This window comes from Lactuca virosa, chromosome 1 (genome assembly GCF_052849685.1).
Source record: "Lactuca virosa cultivar CGN04683 chromosome 1, Lactuca_virosa_CGN04683_v6, whole genome shotgun sequence".
In the NCBI taxonomy this organism is placed as follows: domain Eukaryota; kingdom Viridiplantae; phylum Streptophyta; class Magnoliopsida; order Asterales; family Asteraceae; genus Lactuca; species Lactuca virosa.
Genome location: NC_136426.1, coordinates 287,770,391 through 287,787,010, shown reverse-complemented (window position 1 = coordinate 287,787,010; position 16,620 = coordinate 287,770,391). Strand labels below are relative to the sequence as shown.

General features: G+C 40.0%; 1 protein-coding gene across 1 annotated transcript; it reads left to right on the top strand.

The window, feature by feature from the left end:
- The first annotated feature begins 925 nt into the window (after nt 1-925).
- Nucleotides 926-2,238, top strand: LOC145130338 (zinc finger BED domain-containing protein RICESLEEPER 2-like). Its single transcript, XM_079065156.1, has 2 exons — nt 926-1,292; nt 1,916-2,238. The coding sequence occupies exons 1-2, from the start codon at nt 926-928 to the stop codon at nt 2,236-2,238; spliced, it is 690 nt and encodes a 229-aa protein (XP_078921282.1).
- The last annotated feature ends 14,382 nt before the right edge of the window (nt 2,239-16,620 follow it).

Below are 16,620 nucleotides of genomic sequence, written 5' to 3'. Positions count from 1 at the left end.
TTGTAAGTCAACAGAACCAGGGTGGTCCGGATAGGCTGAAGGCCTGTGAGGTGGTCCAGTCAGGCCAAAGGCCCAATGAGTGGTTCAGATAGGCTGTAGGTCCTGCGAGGTTGTCCAGTCATGCCGAAGGCTCGGGAGCGGTCCAGATAGGTTAAAAACCCTATGAGGCGGTCCAGTCAGGCTGAAGGCTCATTTATGCTTGATGTTGTATGTTATGTTATGTGGTGGTATTTTGGGGGAAGACAGCTCTGGGCTTACAGTTTTTGGTTATGTTTCAGGTACCTCAGATGATCGCGGAAAGGCGAAGGCTTGATCGTGCTCCTCTTCGTATTTGGTCTTATGATTTCTGGGAAAACTCTGATGTGAAACTAATTTTGAAAACAATATGTAATAAATGATGGTTTTGGATTTGATTTAAAAGTTTTAAAATTTTCAAAATTTTATGGATGTTACATTACAATTTAAAAAAGAACCAACCATGGGGGGTAATCGTAGCACTTGGAAACATGACGACAAACGAATTAAAAAGGCTATGTTGAATTTGTTTGTAGTGGGTGGTCTACCTTTTAAGTTTGTAGAAAATGAGGCATTTATTGAATACACAAACGCACTAAACGGGAAGGTGGTTATACCTTGTCAAACAACAATTTCAAAAAATGTGTCACTTTATTATCAAGAAGAAAGAAATAAGTTGGTAACATTCTTATGTAATCTCCTTAACACGGTTCATTTGACCACCGATTGTTGAACAAGTCCGAGTAAAATGGTACATTATATTGTCATTACCGCACACTTTATTGATGATAATTGGGAGATACACAAATGAATAATCAACTTTAAAGAATTAGATAGTCAATGGGGGGGGGGGGGAGATATCGAACAAGAAGTGTTGAAATGTATTCAAGGTTGGGGTATTAAGAATGTCATGACTTGTACAGTTGATAATGCAAGTTCTAATGACAAAGAAATAGAGTTTCTAAAAAACAAATTACCAAACTTGTACAATGAAGGAAAACACTTTCACATTAGGTGTATGGCACACATTATCAATCTAATTATGAGAGACAGAATGAATAAAAATGACGAGAGTATTAAATGTTTGCAAGACGCCGTAAGATATATTAGAAAGTCCGCACAACGGATTGCTCTATTTAAAAAGTGCATGAAAGCCGTCGGGGTGGAATCATCCAAATTTTTGTGCAACGATTGTCCCACTCATTGGAACTCAACCTACGACTTATTGAAGATCGCGGTGGATTTAGAAAAAGCTTTCTACGAGTATGAAATGGAAGGTAATTTTTTTTTTATTTTCTGCATTGTTGCTGAATTTTTAGCCCTATTTAAACTGTCATATTTGCTTCATCCAGAGTCCGTTTGGGCTGATTTTTTTTTAAATTGTAGTTCACTAGTTGGAAATAGTTATAGACTCTGGAAACACCTCATTTGCATATGTATTGAATCACTTACAGCCCTCCAAAAATGATATATTAAATCTGTTTTGGATCTGTTACAACATTATTGAAGAATTTTTAGTTAACTTTAAACTGTCATATCTACTTCGTTATGAGTCCGTTTGGGCTTTTTTTTTTTAAATTGTAGTTCACTAGTTAGCAATAGTTATAGACTCTGGAAACACCTCATTTGCATATGTATTGAGTCACTTACAACCCTCCAAAAATGATATATCAAATATGTTTTGAATCTATTACAACATTATTGCAGAATTTTTAGTTAGCTTTAAACTGTCATATCTACTTCGTTATGAGTCCGTTCGGGCTAATTTTTTTTTAAATTGTAGTTCATTGTTTGGCAATAGTTATAGACTTCGGAAACACCTTATTTGTATATGTACGGAGTCATTTATAGCCCACCAAAAATGATATATCAAATCGTTTTTATAACATTTTTTTGATAGATCGTTCCTTTGCACGAGATGTGGTAACCCCCGGGAGTGAAGATTTTGTAACTTGTCGAGCAATGGTATCCTTTCTTGAGAAGTTCAAGGTCAAAACAGAATTGGTTTCGACGACTTCAAAACCATTGGCAAATCGGTTTTTTGGAGAAGTATGTGGCATTTACAGGCATATACGGGTTTGGTCGAAAAACAAACGATTTTCTTCAATTGGAAAGGATATGATAGATAAATATGAGAAGTGTTGGGGAGATTTTGAAATTTTGAATGACTACATGTACTTTGCGACTATCTTGGATCCGCGAATGAAGACAGATTTTCTTTGACATGTTTTTGAAACATTGATCAAGTACAAGATGCCGGAAAATAAACCCATTTCCGAATTAGATATTACTGCAAAGGCTAAGTGTTTAATCAAGGATATTGAAACGAGATTTGAGAACTTTTTTAATGGTTACAATACCAACTCTAATGTACCATTTGAAACCGGTGGTAGTCAAGATGTCGTGCATATTGATGATGATGAAGACTTTGTGGGTGACTATTTTGCTCAATCGGCGAACTCATCGGCTTCAAAGGGAACAGAATTAACACGATACTTGAACGAAGGACAAACCCAAGGCGTTAAAGACTTTGATATATTAATTTGGTGGAATAATAATGCATCTCGTTACCGAATTCTCTCGCGGATGGCAAAAGGTATAATTTTAATTACTTATATTTTTTTATTATAATGTAGTATAATTTAACATTATATGTTTATGTTATTAGATCTTTTGGGCATTCAAATATCTACAGTGGCATCCGAGTCCGCTTTTAGTATAAGCGGTCATATAATTGATAGTTACCGAGCAAACTTGTGTGCACCTATAATAGAGGATTTGGTTTGCACCCAAGATTGGGTAAGGAAATCAAAGAAGCTGATTGTTGACAACATCGAAGACATTTTTAAAGATGATGGCATAGCTAAAGGTAACAAACAAATTCATTTTATTATCTAATAAAAAAACATTGGTTATATGCTCACTTTCACATTAATTTTTTTCTGGTATGTATTAGAGTTGGAAGACGCCATACGTACCCAAAATAGAAATGGAAAAAGGTCGATAGATATTAACGAGTAGTTATATTCTTTTTTTTGTTGATAAATGATTATTGGTTTGTAAGTATTTGGTTTGGTTGATTAATGTTTTTGAACTTGAATCAAAATTTGGAACTTGAATCAAAGGGTGGTAAAGTGGTGATGTTATTGTTTGGAATATTTGAATTTAGGTGGATAAGAAAATGTATTTGTTTGGTTAATGAAGATTTATACTAAATTGATTGTTTTCGTTTTATATGTTAGTATTCTCCATCAACGAGCATTCATTCAAATTAAAATTCTTAAACTAAAAAAAATACATGACTTTCTTCCATGAGACTACCTAATCTAACATTCAAAACAATTTAAATCAAAATTCTTAAACAATTAAGAGCAAAACAATACGTGTTCCTTGTCCTTGACCATCTTATCTAGTTAACACATCTTCAATCTCTGTACATAAAACAAAAATAAACATATTTAGTATTGAAAAAAATGTTACCAAGTAAATTAAAAACACAAAGCTTATTACCTAGCTATATTATTCGGATTTTTGGCACACGTACGACAATGTTTATTAAGACTACTTGTACCGTGTCTTGATGGATCGACTTTAAGTGTAGCGAAACAATACTTACACTTTGATTGCCTTCGTTTAACCCCATCATCTTCTACTATCCACAACATATCAAAATGTAGCCAACATCTGGACCGTAAAAAATCTAGATAGATTTAAAGCATATATATATATATATATATATATATATATATATGGTTAGGTTATAATGTGGATGATAACTATTGTGTGGTCGTCAGGACAATTCTAAACCAACAGATGAAAAATCAAGAATGGTTATGATCTAGGGTCTATAGTATTACATTGGAATAGCATGCATCATATAATAACATAAAATTCATTGAAAGGGTATTTTAGTCAATTTAGCTAGATTTAAAAAAGGTAAATTTCGGATTTTACGGATACTTTTTCTTATTCTAAAAAAAATCTGATTTTGAAGGATAATCATTCTTTTAATTCAAAAATCTGAAAAAATATGTTTGTAACTATGGTGTGCATTCTGACATAATACATTTAAGAATATGAAATCAACTTTTTCTTTTTATAAAATATCCATTTTAAGCAAAATTTAATACACAAAAAGCATTTTTTATACTAATAACATATTAAATAATTACATTCCATGAAGTAGTCTACATCAAAAAACTGGAAAATCTGAAAACCAATAACAATATTTAATTTTGCATTCTTGAAGAATGAGATACAACAACTCGTTCTGTGAGAATGGTAGCAATAGAATCGAATTCTAGGGCTTCTTCATCTGGTTTTTTCATGAAGTTGTAGGTGGGAAAACTAGCAGAATCCATCATCTTCTTTTGTATATCTATCAATTTCATTGAGAGGATAAAAATGACTTTATTCTTGACTTCCTGAATCTCCGACTATTGAGATGTATGGAATCAATATGTCACACCCCCGGACCAAACGACGGAAACGTCCGGAGGCGGGCCTTCATTGTGCAGTATCATAACAATTGAATATAAATGAAACAGAGCAATCCAAACATCATACATTGAGATAACAAACTTACATTGTTTACATATTGTATTTGTCCTTCGAATTACACAAAAAAGACATAAGCAGAAGAAAAAAAAATCCAAACTACAGCTAAATAGTCCTGCGTCCGCGTCCCTTGTTACGTGCTTACTAGATCCCTGAGAATACAAGTCGTTTTGAAAAGCGTCAACTAAAAAGTTGGTGAGTTCATAAGCATTTTTGTATAAAATCGTTTACACTTGTTTAGAATTGTTCTCGTTGTACTTTCAGAAAATCCGATATTTTCTATGAAATCGTTTGAAGCATTGCTTTGAAAATCATGGATATATGTGTGCATGTCATTACTTTTGTTCATCCTTATAAGGAGTGATTTTGAAAAGTAGTGTAATTTGTAAAAGCGAGCTGTGTTCGAGAATAGTTCTTTTGTATAATAATAGTCAACCGTTTCCAGAAAATCCCTTATTTTCAAAAAGAGAATATGGTTGAAAATCTTCTTATCGAGTAAAATTGAGTGTGCGTTCTAGTTTATCGTTATCTAAATCGTAGAAAATCGTTTTCCCCAGAAAATCCTATATTTTTTGCCATAACATATTCGTAAGTCCTATTTCCAACTGTGTATATGTGTGGGTTAGTTTATCGTTTTCAAAATCGTTTACAACGTTTTCCATAGAGTCCTACGCTTTTTAATTTGTAAAATAGCAGTATTTAGACTCTATACTTGTTAGGAGAAAGAATCAACATGGAAATTGTGGACATTCTACGCTATGAAAAAGGACAGTCAACGCAACAAATGCGGACCATCATTTATCATGTATAGGACAGTCAACACAACGTGCCAAAATTTATTTATGAGTTTTTTCCATGCATAAATTTCTAGATAACATAACATATTCTAGTGAGTCGTTATAACCATACTAATCTGACGGAGTGCCTGTTTTGGCGTTTCTCAGGCGCCCTCGTTTTGGAAAAGACATTTGTCACCCTAGACTGGCCTGTCTAGCTGTAGCGAACAGCGAAGGTGCGGGGTGTCAACCCCGTATAGATCTATATACAAATTCCCGCTCTCCCTCCAGAAGACTCTGGCTCTAACTACTTACAGGACTTTAGACGTACACTAATATTTTTATATTTAGGTACTTTTGAGATTTGTCTGACTAGAATATTAACAACCTTTTGAGCAATCGTTAGAGATCCATTATTTGTTAGATAAATAATGAAATCCATACTCACTGAATAGAAATATCGTTCTCGTTCCATATCGTTGATTGTGCTCGTTAACTGGGTGCTCGTGTTCCTTCCTTTTCGTTTATTGAAAAATAAACCATTTTAGTCAAGAGAAAAAGTGTCAAGTTATAATTTGTGTAAATTTTATAACTGCAGGTTATGACACGTATCTTCTGTTTTATGACGTATAGAACATTACTTATGTTCCTGAAGGTTTGACGACAACAGTTTATGACATGCAAATTATTTTGTTATGAAAACTCTGTTTTCGTATACTTTCCTTGATAAAATTATTTACATTAAATATTTATAAATAATCCCAAATAGTTTGGTTGATCTGGTAAAAAGTCATGAGTATGACATAATATTCCAAGATAACCCTTGTATTTATGTTTGGCCAAAAATGATCTAAAATATTAATATTTTCATACTTTAATCATTTTCCAAAATATTTTGTCCAACAACTTGTTTAAGCAAATTTTAAGGCAAATCCTTATAGTTGTTGTTATAAAAATTTCGGGACTTATACTTGGTAACATACTAGTTCTTGATTCCAAACGTGATTTGTGACATATAATCCAAACTCTTGAGACTTAACCAAAATCTCGAGTCTTTGGACTATTTATAAGAGTTTTCATACTTAAACACGTGTAAGGTGGCATGCATACACAATAAGCAAATAAATCATGATTTACACAAGACTTTGACTTGTATTCTCCCCCAAAAACAATAGAAATCTCGAAAAAGTAGGGGTATGAAGCTCACCTTGGTTTGATCTGGTGGGTGATTTGGCTAGATGATGAGGAGTTTCCAAGTTCTAATCCTTGAAGAGTTTGATAACTCTTTGAACCTTTGAATAAGAAGGATTTAGGAAATTGCTTGAAGAAAATGAGACTTGGAGCTTGCATATGTTACAGAGTAGTTTGAGACTTCACAGGATGTGAATTCAGTTTTTGGTGGAAATAAGAGTGGGTTCATGCCCAAAGAAGATAAGGGAGTGATAAGATGTGCTTGGCTATCTGTTAGTTAAAACATTGATATTTGGTGGGTAAAGCATTGGATACCGTGATTTGCATGGGAAATGGAAGATTACATCAAATCACAAGGTCAAACCTCTTTGTCCTTATCTTGGTTTTAGGATAGGATCTTTATAAATCCTAAATTTTATTTTATGTAAATATGATTTAAATAATCAAATTTAGCATAAAATAGAGGTTTTAGGGGTCTAAGTTACGAAAAATACGAGTTTGGTGGGATTCCCGACGTCAAAATACCCCAAAATGGAGAAAATGTAACATCCCACAAAAACACAGTCTGAAAATTTTGTTTTAATTTAATAATAAAACCATAGTCATTAAATCATCATATGAAAATCATAAACAGCGTATCTCAAAATATCGTAATAATAGTCAAAATATCAGAGTAGAAACATCCCAGGCTGAACAAATGGTGTGTGCACTGCAATCCTCCCGAGCTCCTCTTTTGAAAACTAAGTACCTGAAACCAAAACTGAAACTGTAAGCACGAAGCTTAGTGAGCTCCCCCAAACTACCACATACCATACAATAACATATAGAACACATACTGGGCCTTGCCCACTGCCTCGGACCGAAGTCTGGAAACTGCATCGGACCGAAGTCCGGAACTAACCAGGTCCTTGCCCTCTGCATCGGACCGAAGTTCGGAAACTGCATCGGACCGAAGTCCGGAACTAACCAGGGCCTTGCCCTCTGCATCGGACCGAAGTCCGGAAACTGACTGAAGATAGCATAGCATAATCATAACTACTAGCATAAACACATATATTGCATACTGCATCGGACCGAAGTCCGAAACACATAACACAAAGACATGCTTGAATCACAAAGACATCAAGCGCACTGAACTACTGCATCGGACCGAAGTCCGGAACTACTGCTAACTAAACGGGTCGGCATTGTGGCCGTAGACCCGTCCCTACTGGAAGGAAACTCACATGTACTGCTGAACTCTGCTAATAATCCTCTGGCTGCTAATCGACTATTCTCTGAAGCGCTGCTCTCTTAGCTCACCGAGCTACCACACCAACTAATAGAACTTAGCCTAAACTGTCCTCCAGAGGTCAACTAAGTCAACGCTGGTCAAGGTCCTGGTCAATATGTCACACCCCCGGACCAAACGACGGAAACGTCCGGAGGCGGGACTTCATTGTGCAGTATCATAACAATTGAATATAAATGAAACAGAGCAATCCAAACATCATACATTGAGATAACAAACTTACATTGTTTACATATTGTATTTGTCCTTCGAATTACACAAAAAAGACATAAGCAGAAGAAAAAAAAATCCAAACTACAGCTAAATAGTCCTGCGTCCGCGTCCCTTGTTACGTGCTTACTAGATCCCTGAGAATACAAGTCGTTTTGAAAAGCGTCAACTAAAAAGTTGGTGAGTTCATAAGCATTTTTGTATAAAATCGTTTACACTTGTTTAGAATTGTTCTCGTTGTACTTTCAGAAAATCTGATATTTTCTATGAAATCGTTTGAAGCATTGCTTTGAAAATCATGGATATATGTGTGCATGTCATTACTTTTGTTCATCCTTATAAGGAGTGATTTTGAAAAGTAGTGTAATTTGTAAAAGCGAGCTGTGTTCGAGAATAGTTCTTTTGTATAATAATAGTCAACCGTTTCCAGAAAATCCCTTATTTTCAAAAAGAGAATATGGTTGAAAATCTTCTTATCGAGTAAAATTGAGTGTGCGTTCTAGTTTATCGTTATCTAAATCGTAGAAAATCGTTTTCCCCAGAAAATCCTATATTTTTTGCCATAACATATTCGTAAGTCCTATTTCCAACTGTGTATATGTGTGGGTTAGTTTATCGTTTTCAAAATCGTTTACAACGTTTTCCATAGAGTCCTACGCTTTTTAATTTGTAAAATAGCAGTATTTAGACTCTATACTTGTTAGGAGAAAGAATCAACATGGAAATTGTGGACATTCTATGCTATGAAAAAGGACAGTCAACGCAACAAATGCGGACCATCATTTATCATGTATAGGACAGTCAACACAACGTGCCAAAATTTATTTATGAGTTTTTTCCATGCATAAATTTCTAGATAACATAACATATTCTAGTGAGTCGTTATAACCATACTAATCTGACGGAGTACCTGTTTTGGCGTTTCTCAGGCGCCCTCGTTTTGGAAAAGACATTTGTCACGCTAGACTGGCCTGTCTAGCTGTAGCGAACAGCGAAGGTGCGGGGTGTCAACCCCGTATAGATCTATACACAAATTCCCGCTCTCCCTCCAGAAGACTCTGGCTCTAACTCCTTACAGGACTTTAGACGTACACTAATATTTTTATATTTAGGTACTTTTGAGATTTGTCTGACTAGAATATTAACAACCTTTTGAGCAATCGTTAGAGATCCATTATTTGTTAGATAAATAATGAAATTCGTACTCACTGAATAGAAATATCGTTCTCGTTCCATATCGTTGACTGTGCTCGTTAACTGGGTGCTCGTGTTCCTTCCTTTTCGTTTATTGAAAAATAAACCATTTTAGTCAAGAGAAAAAGTGTCAAGTTATAATTTGTGTAAATTTTATAACTGCAGGTTATGACACGCATCTTCTGTTTTATGACGTATAGAACATTACTTATGTTCCTGAAGGTTTGACGACAACAGTTTATGACATGCAAATTATTTTGTTATGAAAACTTTGTTTTCGTATACTTTCCTTGATAAAATTATTTACATTAAATATTTTTAAATAATCCCAAATAGTTTGACTCGACTCGCCGAGTCCATGCTCCGCAAATCCCAAACAACCCCGACTCCACTCGTCGAGTCTAGCGAGAACTCGACGAGTTCTCCTTCATCTAACACTTCAGGACTATCTTCAACCAACTCGCCGAGTTGTTCTACAACGCGCCGAGTTGTTCTACAACTCGCCGAGTCCATCTTCATCGGCTAAGGAGATTGCCTTGGACTCGCCGAGTTCCTCCTTGAACTCGTCGAGTACCATGATCTTCATGACCAACACGGGCACAGACTGGCTGAGTCCTTCTCTAACCCCACTCACTGATCTGACTCATAAACAGAAGGGTTTGGGTTTTGCGACCCGACTCGCCGAGTCCATGAGCTGACTCGCCGAGTCCTCCTCGAGACAACTCTATTCTGTCGATTTCAGTCTATTCCAACACTTATAACTCATAGATCTGGACTCCTTATGCTAGCATTGCACGTAAAGTTGCTAACTTTACGTGCATGCAAAGGGTTTTGAGGCTAGAACACCAAATCCAAGCTATAATGGAGGTCTAAGCCATGAAAGGAAACCATAGCTGAGTAAAGCTTATCACTCAGAGCTTCTAGAGCTCAGAAATGCTCAGATCTAATCTCTATTCGTCCTTAAAGGCTCAATACTCGGGTTGGCCTTGGAAATGGTCCCAAAAGTCTCATAAAAGGGACATGAAGAGATCTAAGAAACCATAGATCAAGGTAAGAGCTTGATTACCAGAAAGTGATGAGGAAGAGGGACTCCTTCTGGATCTACAATCACTCCTTAGCTCTTCCAACTCCTTCTTTTTCTTCTAGACTTCAAATCACTCAAGAACACACAATAATAGCTCACACTTTCATGGAGGACACTAGGGTTTCGCTCTGGACAGTGGAGGCTGTAAATGAAACCCTAGAAATGAGAATGAGATGCTTAAATAGGGTGCCAAGTCCCGAAACTAGGGTTTCCCAACCCAGACCAGACTCGCCGAGTCAGTCTCCCCGACTCGCCGAGTCGGTCACTTACTCCGCGACACGGGTCACGCTCCGACTCGTCAAGTTCCTCCTTGGACTCGACGAGTTGACTCCTTTGACTTAGAGCTTTTCTTTCCTTTCCTGATCTTCCTGATTCTGGGTGTTACAACTCTCCCCCACTTAAACTAGACTTCGTCCTCGAAGTCCACTACGGCTAACTGTCCTACAATCTGCCTTCAACTTTCCTGCCTGATGACTCTAACTCCTGCTAACCACTTCCATTGACCTTCCGTCCGGTCATTCAGACTAATATTAGTTCTTGTAGCTAATCACCTTGAGTGCACTCTAATTCTCAATAATCCTGAGAACACATCTTACCCAACTGACCATCCATCTGGTACTCCCCGGGTACTTATGATAAACATCCTAGGGGCTCACCCTCTTTTCCTTGCGCGTTTTCTGGCTTCCCCAAGGCAACTCTCCATAACTAACCATCTCCCCTGCCACTGCGAAGAACATTCCTTTCACACTATCCATTACTCCAGCCAATTAAATTCGATTTCATCCTCGAAATCATTCCTTATCATTCCTTACCATTCCTTACATGCTAACTACTCCAGGTTCCCACTAGAACAACAGAATTCACAGATCCACTTATCCCTGCGATCCACTTATACTTGGCCATAACTCCGATAATCGTGCTATGAGTGACTTGCCACTCCCCAAGCTATCCATGAAAATCCAAAATACCATTACCGCTGGAGACCCAACACTGACGGAAATACTGAACTGCCTGAAACATTGAACTGCCTGAACACTGAACTGCCTGAAACACTGAACTGCCTGAACACTGAACTGCCTGAAACACTGAACTGCCTCAACACTGAACTGCCTGAAACACTGAACTGCCTGAAACAGCATGCTGCTACATGGCTGTTTTCCAACATCTATCGAGACCTTCCTGGTCTCAATTCATTCGTCAGTCATCTGAAATACCGGGTTCCCGCCCGACTGCGGAGCCCCCAGGACTCCCTACTTAGTCGCCTCACACAACTTCTGAACGAAATCCTTCTCTGAAACTAGCAACTACTAGTTATCTTGTCACTGTGGCCCTAGCGGCCTTCTGATCTAACTGATCGATTCCACCCGTCGAATCCTGAGGTTACCAACCCACAACTAAATGCGATTGCTACATGACCAATTGTAGCCTTATATAACAAGTAACCTGAAGCAATCAATTACTTCCTCGATCTCACAACTGCAGTGGCATTCCTACAGTCTTATCACCGGCTCAACTAGGTCTAATCCATCCAGACAATTCCGAAATCCACTTCGTCGATTTCCACATCCTTACTGCTATGCCCGAACTGGGGGGCTAATGTTCCTTCCGCGTCCTAACAACGCGCTCATGCTGTCTACCAGCCAAGTGTATTCCACGGCTACGCCCGCAGAGTTACAACACTCTAACACTATCTGACTGCTAGTGAATGCTATGGCTACACCCGCAGACTTACAACACTCTAACACTATCTGACTGCTAGTGAATGCTACGGCTACACCCACAGATTTACAACACTCTAACACTATCTGACTGCTAGTGAATGCTATGGCTACACCCACAGACTTACAACACTCTAACACCATCTGACTGCTAGTGAATGCTACGACTACACCCGTAGACTTACAACACTCTAACACTATTCTCAAATCATACAGCTGCCTGGGCTGTCTCCCTTTCTGACAAGGATGCGAAACTTCACCCAGTTTCAAAACTACTCCTACCTCTAAATCCTCGGATGATTCTCCCCCACTTTGATTCAACTAACGTCTTACAGCACACAATACTGGAAGGATTCTCAATCCTTCTTACCATTCTATGCGCAATCTGCTGAAAACCACGCTTACCATTGCTAGTGTGCCAATACCAACCAGTCCAAAAGGTCACACCACTTCCAAGGATCCGAATACATCTCCGGTAATAACCCGCTAGACCCAGGAAGCTCTGAATCCCAATTGGAGACCTCGGAAACTCCCATTGCATCACGACTTCTATCTTAGCCGGAACGACTAGAATACCCTTCTGATTGACAAGGTACCCAAGCAATTGCACCTCGCACAACCAGAACTCACATTTGGAGTACTTTGCAAAAAGTCGCTCCCTCCTCACAGTCTCTAGCACCTCTCTCAGGTGCTCCCCGTGTTGGAATATAACCCACCTATACCCGAACAACACCTTCCCGAAGGTAGTGAGATGCTACCGAGTCTCACACATACTTGCTACCGCTACTGCATCCGAAGTAACCTGCTCTACAGGTGATGTCCTCCAACTATCATTCTAAAATCCAAGATATGCAGATAGCATATCACTCAATCGCAAGCAGGCCACAAAATTCCGAAGTATCATTATCATTACCGATGCAGAACCTTAACAATAGAATTATTACAAAAGGGAGAATTCAAACGACATACCTGCGATCTAGTGCGGCTCGATCTTGACTCCCTGCGGAACAATGGGCGCCTGAACCTGGACTCTCTCCACCACCAAAACAGGACAACAAGACTTGAAATGACCAGGCTGGTGGCAATGAAAACATATCTGATCCTTCTTACAATCCCGATACACATGCCCCCTTTCCCCGCACTTGAAACACCTGAACTTGTGACAAGCAAACCCATGAGTTCCTCCACACTTACCACACACCTCAAGGTCTTCCCGATTTACAACACCCAAGTCAGCTGAGTATGACTCTTCACTTCTTCCCCATTGTCCTGAAATAAGTGCTCGCTTCCTTTTACCGCGCTGCCCATCCAAACCAATCTCCTTCTCCCGAGCTACCCCGATTACCTCCTTAATCGATTGAGTAGTCGCTAACTGACCCTGAAGCTTAGCTGCTAGCCCAATATTGTCGGGTAGTTCTTCGCGTACTGCTCGCGACTCCACTGCAGACAACTGAAAAGCCCTGCTTCCCACCGCAGGCGCCTCTACCCGGCCCTGACGGCTGTCGGTGATCCTCAAAGTGGCAGGGACAGGTGATATCATTTGTACCGCCGGAAACAAACTCGGACACTGGGCCTTCCTGTGGCCCCACTGACTGCAAAGGAAACATATCAGATCTGACGCCTGAGTGGTGGTAACAGTACAATCTCTGCTAAAATGACCAGTGCGGCCGCACCGGAAACAACCAGAATCACCACCACTACCACTCCTACACGCACTCTCGTGCGTCCTGTCCGACTTTCCGCATCGGCTGCGGCTCTGATGATCCCTCGATCTCGAATCTGACCCCTTGGGCCTTTTGCCCGAACCCGTGGTTACTTGAACCTCTTCCGGCTTCCTCTTCTTGATCTGCTCCAGATCAATCTCCCTCTCTCTGGCCCGAGCAATCATGTCCTCCAGCGTTTTGCAGTTGGACCTGCTCACAAACTGCCTGATGTTATACCTCAGCATTTCATGATATCGAGCTTTCTTCATCTCCTCGTCTGCCACATACTGCGGAACCAAGAGAGCCCTCTCCCTGAACTTGGCGGTGATCTCCGCCACCGTCTCAGTAGTCAGCTGAAGATCCAGGAACTCTTGTGCCAACTGCTGCACCTTAGTAGCTGGTGCAAACTCCGCCCTGAACCTAGCCGAGAAATCACTCCATGACATCGCGTCCAACGCGGCATCATCCCCCAAGGCATGAACAACCTCCTTCCACCAATCCCGCGCTCTGCCCTTCAGAAGACAGGATGCGAGTTTGACCTTGTCCCCCTCGGGACACTGGCTCGCGCGGAAAGCGTTGGCAACATCTGCCAACCATCTGCTGCTAGCAATGGGGTCCCTATCCCCATGATAATCTGGTACTCCACAAGATCTAAACTCTCGAAATGTCAACGTACGCGCTCCTAGCAAAGCCATCATCTCTGCGCGAAAGGCTCCAAGCCTCTCATCCAAAATCTCTAGTATACCCTCCTTGACTGTGCCAAAGATCACATGAGTCTGGTCTAAGATACTGCACGTGATCTCAGCTGATACAAACTCTCTCATACGCTCCTCGAGCTGCTCGGTCCCTAAACCCGAGCATGATCCCTCTCTGGCGCCTGATCCGCCCACTAGCCTTTCACGCAACGTCACCATGCTGAAAGCATATCACAATAACTATCAAAATACACTTCGCTGCTGAGGGATTACACATACACACTACAAGTTCCCTGGCTTTGTCTTGGCCCCTCTTGAATCGAGTACGGATCCTCTGCTTTCAGTAGTACGGGCCCATACTACCTTCCACATCTATCCGTACTTTCTCCAAGAACTGCCTTGACTCTACCAAGTCCTTTCTACTGCTACTGATCTCTGCTACTCTCATCCTAGGCTTGCCCTAGGGAAAATCTCTGACTCCACCCAAACCAATCCTCAGCTGCTGAAGGCCTCCTTGTAATGCCAATTAGCCACCACCTAAATACCATCACATGTGACGAGGCTCAGATAATCCTTCGAGTAAAAGACTCGTCCCTACAACGGTTAGACTCAGACGAGAGCTGCGCAATAGGGCCAGATCCAGCACTCTGAGATTATTCAACCCTGATCACAAATGACGTGACGTATTCACCTGACGGCTAACTCCCATCACTCAGAGTCCTACGAAGCACAAAGCAAGCAACATTCGAACACAGGAAACTACTCAAGCAAATCTATTCTCATAACGAGAAACTGTACTAGCATACAATGCTAAGCTCATACTATCAGGCATAACCTAAACAGGCCATCCAACTACTGTCTACTCAATACTAGCATGTAATTCTCATAAAGCTGAAACACATATAGCAGGCACATAAGGCATCCTCCTAGATCCTTAGTCCTATTCTAGCATGCTGTCCTACTGAAACTGAAACTGATAATCATAACATAAACTTGTATGGGTAATTTGGGAATACTTACTTGAGCTCGGCTGATTGCATGCACCACACCCTTTTCTCTTTTCAAAATTCTTTTTGCTTTTTCTAAAACTCTTTTCTTTATGCTTTTTCTAAAATTTGTTTTCTTTTCTCAAAATCCTTTTGTAAACATGGGTTTTCTCTTGAAAACTTTATACCACTTCCTTAGTTTGAGTTCAGACACACCCGAAAGTGTGCCCGAATCCCTCAAACCAAGGCTCTGATACTAACTTGTAACATCCCACAAAAACACAGTCTGAAAATTTCGTTTTAATTTAATAATAAAACCATAGTCATTAAATCATCATATGAAAATCATAAACAGCGTATCTCAAAATATCGTAACAATAGTCAAAATATCAGAGTAGAAACATCCCAGGCTGAACAAATGGTGTGTGCACTTCAATCCTCCCGAGCTCCTCTTTTGAAAACTGAGTACCTAAAACCAAAACTGAAACTGTAAGCACGAAGCTTAGTGAGCTCCCCCAAACTACCACATACCATACAATAACATATAGAACACATACTGGGCCTTGCCCACTGCCTCGGACCGAAGTCCGGAAACTGCATCGGACCGAAGTCCGGAACTAAACAGGTCCTTGCCCTCTGCATCGGACCGAAGTCCGGAAACTGCATCGGAACGAAGTCCGGAACTAACCAGGGCCTTGCCCTCTGCACCAGACCGAAGTCCGGAAACTGACTGAACATAGCATAGCATAATCATAACTACTAGCATAAACACATATATTGCATACTGCATCGGACCGAAGTCCGGAACACATAACACAAAGACATGCTTGAATCACAAAGACATCAAGCGCACTGAACTACTGCATCGGACCGAAGTCCGGAACTACTGCTAACTAAACGGGTCGGCATTGTGGCCGTAGACCCGTCCCTACTGGAAGGAAACTCACCTGTACTGCTGAACTCTGCTGATAATCCTCTGGTTGCTAATCGACTATTCTCTGAAGCGCTGCTCTCCTAGCTCACCGAGCTACCACACCAAATAATAGAACTTAGCCTAAATTGTCCTCCAGAGGTCAACTAAGTCAACTCTGGTCAACGTCCTGGTCAAATTCAACCTTCCAGTTGACTCGACTCGCCGAGTCCATACTCCGCAAATCCCAAACAACCCCGACTCCACTCGTCGAGTCTAGCGAGAACTCG

Coding starts and splice junctions, on each gene's coding strand:
- LOC145130338 (XM_079065156.1), top strand. CDS start 926: ATGACTTGTACAGTTGATAATGCAAGTTCTAATGACAAAGAAATAGAG. Junction 1,293..1,915: donor CTACGAGTATGAAATGGAAG/GTAATTTTTTTT, acceptor TTTTTTTGATAG/ATCGTTCCTTTGCACGAGAT.